The sequence below is a fragment of the Lathyrus oleraceus genome, chromosome 1 (assembly GCF_024323335.1).
Source record: "Lathyrus oleraceus cultivar Zhongwan6 chromosome 1, CAAS_Psat_ZW6_1.0, whole genome shotgun sequence".
Taxonomy (NCBI): Eukaryota; Viridiplantae; Streptophyta; class Magnoliopsida; order Fabales; family Fabaceae; genus Lathyrus; species Lathyrus oleraceus.
In genome coordinates this window covers 407,743,336-407,749,230 of record NC_066579.1, presented here as the reverse complement: position 1 = coordinate 407,749,230, position 5,895 = coordinate 407,743,336, and the positions used below count along the sequence as shown (strand labels likewise).

At 34.1% G+C, this 5,895-nt stretch overlaps 1 protein-coding gene across 1 annotated transcript; it reads left to right on the top strand.

Annotated features, from left to right (window-relative positions):
- The first annotated feature begins 1,581 nt into the window (after window positions 1-1,581).
- Window positions 1,582-5,207, top strand: LOC127076163 (probable E3 ubiquitin-protein ligase WAVH2). Its single transcript, XM_051017743.1, has 3 exons — window positions 1,582-1,961; window positions 2,338-2,454; window positions 3,703-5,207. The coding sequence occupies exons 1-3, from the start codon at window positions 1,806-1,808 to the stop codon at window positions 5,092-5,094; spliced, it is 1,665 nt and encodes a 554-aa protein (XP_050873700.1). The 5' UTR covers window positions 1,582-1,805; the 3' UTR covers window positions 5,095-5,207.
- The last annotated feature ends 688 nt before the right edge of the window (window positions 5,208-5,895 follow it).

Sequence of the window (5,895 nt, the reverse complement as noted above, 5' to 3'; positions counted from 1 at the left end):
TACCATAAAAATGACATATTTGAAGTACTCAAAGGATCTACGTAATGCGATTAACAAGAGTAGAGTCTTGTCCTCATCATCAATCTTCGTCTCAATGTTCTCCAAATCATTAATGATCTTGTGAAATTCGGTCAACTGCTCCAATATGGATTTATTTTCTACCATTTGAAATAAGTAGAGTTAGTGAGACAAAGACTTGTTCATATACAATGATTTAAGTTTTTGTCACATCGAAGTAACAATTTTCTCCCTAGAGACTTCTCTTAGAAATTTATTCTCAAGGCACAAGATAATGATACTCTTGACTTTATCCATCATCTTAGTCTTATTTATTTGTGTTAGACGAGTAGGCATCAATGTCTTATCATTCAATGCTTCAATACACTTCTCTTAAGTTAAGAATGTTTTCATCTTCACATTCCATTATCCAAAATCATTGTCTCTGAAAAACTTCTTAATCTGCCATTTAGACATATGGTTCTCACTTGCAAACAAAATTCTTTTGTCCCATAATGAGCGCCACTTGTTGTTAAAACTCTAATAATTCTAGCAAATTTGTTAATAGCTTTAAACATACCAAAAATTTTGATGTCTCCGGAAAAGAACAATGACAACCAAAATAAATGACCTCAAACAACACACTAACATGTTAATAGTGAAGGCTGGTCCACAACAAGTAAGAAGAAGATAAAAGACAAGAACACAAAGAAAATCTCTCTAATTCACTATAGTTGCAAGAATTGTTACAAGAGAGTACAAAAGAGTTATAAGAAAATAGCCACCTAAATTTCTAAGAATAAATTTTATTTTCTACTCAAGTGTTTTTCAATCTCTTTCAAAAACACAATCATATGAATTTCTACCATTGTCTCTCTAACTTTTATATAGGATTGCCACATTCTCTCTTTGTCTTTCAAACTGCATTCTAAAGGTTGCAGAAACAAGAATGAAAGAGATACATATTGTGAAATTCAACGATCATTAACAAACTAAAAACACAATCTTTTAATGAATGGATATGTGAACCAAAACGACCAAGCATGATACAAACGAACCGACCGAATTAGACTCGATGCTCAACAAACATGAACTTCTCTATGGAGTCCGGCCTATCGTCGCCATTAGAGTTGTGGTGGACTCCACCGTCAGATGACTAGACCTCTATCGGATTCCTCGGCTCCTCTGTTGGCCTACGCCGCTCACCAACTTTTACTCGACTGTCTGTTCACCTCCACCACAACTTCGACATCTTCCGTCGACATTTTTATTTGTATTTTTAATTTTCTAATTTCTAACCATCTTAAAGTATGTTTTTAATCTCTTCCTCACTTAAAATTTTAAAGTGTGCTTACTCATTCATTTTTAAAATACACATCAATATCAAAAGACATAATTTTCATGTCAAAAGAAAATCACTTTCTCCTACCCAATTGGGCTAGTTTATATGTAGGAAAATAAGAGGGTAAAAAAAAGTAACTCTCCACTCCAAAGTAACAGTCTATTGGTAAATGTGAACAAGACCACATATAATATAATAATGTATATTTGTGGCAGTGGTTTGAAAGCATATGAATGTAAAATGTACTTGACTTGTACATAAGCGTGTATGATATTGACGAAGAAAGAAAATAACACAACAACAACAATAATAGTCACTTTAAAAAGTAACACCAACGATTGTAACAAAACCTGCTCATTGCTGATTTCTGCAGACCCCTTTGTCTCCTCTCTCTCTCTCTCTCTCAAACACACACAACAAACACAAAACCCTCTCATTTCTAGACTCAAAGGGTCACACAGAGAGAATGAGGGAAGGAGGAGGAAGAAGAGGAACATCAAAGCTAAGAGAAGTAGCAAGAAAAGTTGCAGTTGCTGCAATCTATGCATGTGGTTCATTCTCCAGAAGAAAATCATTGGTGGATCCAGTTTCCATTGACACTTCTTGTGCTTTATCTGCTACTGTATGTACACACTTCCAATTTCCCTCTTCTTCTTCTACCAAAATGCATTTTTTACTTATTGGGGTTTAACCATTTTGGATAAAGTTGCAAACTTTATCTGCATTTTAGAATCAACTTCAGTTTTTCCAAATTGGGTTTCCATAAAAATGTGAAATTTATGGAATTGATGATGTTCCTTCCTAGTTATGTTTGTTAATCCATTATGTTCGAAATTTTCACATTTCTTTAGTATTTTTCTTTTGGTGATGATAGTGGTTAGAGGGTTACTTATGGATTTTGTGTTTATCAGTACTGACATTATATTTTTCAGATTGATATATGAAGATTTGTGATAAGAGAATTTGACATTTACTTAGGTTTTTTAACATGTTTGCAGATCTCAAATTCCTCATTTGTGTCTCCATCTACAACAAAATATTCCTCAGGGGAAATAATTGAAGAAACTGATTCAACTATAACTACAAACATCAACAACAATGAGCTTCATAGTAAGGTAATTGACTTGTAGCTCCTTAAAATCTAAACCACCTTGATTATTAATATTCTACAAAAGCAACTTGATATGTATAAATGTTATCAACAAATTCACAAGTTTAGGATTAAAGACAATTTCCCTGTTTAAAGTATCTCTTGACTTTTCTGAAACACTTGAGAAAATACTTTAGAATCCAATGAACCATAACGATTGGCCTTATGGAGCGGTTTTGCTTTTTTACTTGAACTTTTCTAATGTGATGCTTAATTTTTTTTCTTTTGAGCAAATGTTAAAGCAATTATTTTGGAACTGAAATTTATTTAGAATAGAAAAGTAGTGAATAGAGGATACTAACATGTGAATATCTTAGCACATGGCGCATAAGTGAAGCCAAGAATCAATTCATTATTGATACAGACCCTACATTAGGAAGTTTCATCTGCAACAACATGCATGCTCATGCTTTTTTTTTCTATTGTTGTGTAAACCTTTCTGGACAAATTAAAGAGTTATCTACATGTTCAATAGCTTCCTAATGAAGGGAGTGAGCTTTTGTGATGCACTCAATCTTTTGTCACTTTAGTGTTGAATTGGAATCTCATTTATTGATGTCCATAAAGAGTGAGATAAGACTGATTAAAGGGGTGTTTGGATTGATTTGTTTGAGCGTATCTATTGACATAAGCACTTGTTAAACTAATTGGGAGAGCTTATGATTATAACTGAGACATATCTTTAAGTTGTTTTCAACTTATTTCCATAAACTCTTTAAAATGGCCTAATAGCTTATAATTTGTAGGAAAATAGTTTCATTTTATTTCATTTTGTTATAGAAATGATTCATTCATAAGCTCTATGATAAGCACTTATGTTATAGTGCTTAATTAAACTATTTATCCAATCATGACTTAAATCATTAATTTCTGTTTGGATGTTGCTAGAAAAACCACAAGCCTTGACAAGGGCTTGTACTGGTACTTATATCTACTAATGAAGGAATTGACAACTAAGCAGTTGTCCTCATCTTCATCTGAGTCTAGCCAAACTGTGTCTGCATGCCACTTTTCTTTTCATTCAAAAGTACTTCTTCTAATATAAGTGTTTTGTTCCAATATATATTTTGAAAATTGAATATGGTAGTTATCTTTTTTTTTTGTATGGTTAGTTTGCTAATAGTATAGTGTTAATCACTCTATAATAGTGGTTTTTCTTGGTAAAATGTTCATAGACGGTTCACTTGACTCGTCGCGTTGTGTAACTTTGCAGGGTTTGTGTGCTATATGCTTAGATTCTCTGAGTTACCACAGCAAGGGAAGTAGTCCAGGCCAAGCTATATTCACTGCTCAGTGTTCTCATGCTTTCCATTTTGCCTGCATCTCTTCCAACGTCCGCCACGGTAGTGTCACTTGCCCCATTTGTCGTGCCCATTGGACACAGCTCCCTCGCAACCTTAACAACACTCTTTCTGGTTCTTTTGCTTCTAGTAACCAAAGTGATCCTATTCTGCGAATCCTTGATGATTCTATTGCCACCTTCCGTGTTCATCGCCGTTCTGTCCTGCGTACAGCTCGCTATGACGATGATGATCCTGTTGAGCCTAATGAATCACCCAATACTCCCAAATTGTGTTTCTCTCTAGAACCTATTCCACCAAATGCAGCAACTAGTTTCCATCCTGCTTTGCAAGTGAGCAACCATGCCTCATGTCCTTGCAGCTCCTCATCGATGTTACATTCTTCACCTATGCAAACGCCTTATATCACCTGTCCCTCGTCTAATAGAGCTTATCTTTCGGTGAAACTAGCCCACGAACGAGCAACCGACTTGGTCTTAGTTGCTAGTCCCAATGGACCACACCTAAGGCTTCTCAAACAAGCAATGGCTCTTGTGGTTTTCTCCCTCAGGCACATCGACCGACTAGCCATTGTCACATACTCCTCAGCCGCAGCTCGTGTCTTCCCCTTAAGACGCATGACAACCTACGGAAAACGCACAGCCCTTCAAGTTATCGACCGTTTGTTTTACATGGGCCAAGCCGATCCAGTCGAAGGGTTGAAGAAAGGAATTAAGATTCTCGAAGACCGATTACACAAGAACCCCGAGTCCTGTATCCTCCACCTATCTGATAACCCTACAAGACCATACCACGCGATCAGCATGGAACTTCCATCCACTCCAATTCATCGATTTCATGTAGGATTCGGCTTCGGCACTTCAAGTGGATTTGTCATGCAAGAGTTTGAGGAGTTCTTAGCCAAAATGTTAGGAGGCATTGTTAGGGAAATCCAACTAAGAATATGCGGAGCCGGCGAAGAAGGCGGAAATGGAAGAGTGATAAGAATCGGAGAGATAAGAGGTGGAGAAGAAAGAAGAATTGTATTAGACTTAGGTGATTGTAGTCATGTTTATGTAGAATATAGCTACATTGAAGGTGAAATTGATGAGTGTGTTAGAAGAACAGGAGAAAGTGTTGTAGGTGTTGGAGATGAACACAAAGGTGAAGAAGATGATGATGGTGAAGAGAATGAGAATGAGAGTGAAAGATATATGAACAGTACAAACACAGGTGGTAGGAATAGTAGTGTTGAATGCTGGGATTTTCATGATCCTTATATGGCTAGAAGATGGGCTAAGTATTTGCATGGTTATAGACTTTGAAAATTTTCAACTATTTTATTTTTATATAGAACCAATGTATTTATTCTTGTGAAGCTGAAACTATTATAATTTGAATGCTTAAAGCACCTTGAGTGGAAGTTATTTTCTATGAATTCAGAATAAGTGCAAGTTTGTTACAGTCTAGTTCCTTCATGAAGAAAAAACACTTTAACCAGAAATGAGAATAAAATAACATTATATCTGTTTGTTTTGTCACCCTTCTGATTTTCTTACTATTGAAATGGTTCTATTTTTCATTTTTTCTATTACAAAAAAATTATTCCTATTTATAAATTGTCATTATTTAAAAATATTACACTCAACTGGGTTGAATTTAGTCATAATCATGATCTAATTTATATAGGATATATTGGTTTGATGAGGTAAAATAATCACGATCTAATTTATATAGGATATATTGGTTTGATGAGGTAAAATAATCACCCATAATATTATCGAGTCGGATTAGATAAAATCACAAATTTGTGAATTGGATTCGGTTGGATAGTGGATAACCAAAAAAAAATTCTCATATTTTTTCTCAATAAATAATATAACCAAAAAAAAAATTCTCATATTTTTTCTCAATAAATAATTTGACTTATTACCGTTATTTTTTAAAACATCAAATATCTAAACGTATGATAAAATTCATCTTAAACATATTTTAAAAATCAAAGTTATATTATAGTAATACCTAGAATTTATAAAATACTTACCACTTACAAGAATTAACATCAAAATAATCAAATGAAATATCTTAAATAAGTTAAAATCATTATTTATAAAATAAAAGATGTA

Bases quoted from the DNA above. Each gene is read 5' to 3' on its own strand.
- LOC127076163 (XM_051017743.1), top strand. From the start codon at position 1,806: ATGAGGGAAGGAGGAGGAAGAAGAGGAACATCAAAGCTAAGAGAAGTA. The intron at 1,962-2,337 runs GTATGTACACAC...ACATGTTTGCAG, and splicing joins CTTGTGCTTTATCTGCTACT to ATCTCAAATTCCTCATTTGT. The intron at 2,455-3,702 runs GTAATTGACTTG...GTAACTTTGCAG, and splicing joins ACAATGAGCTTCATAGTAAG to GGTTTGTGTGCTATATGCTT.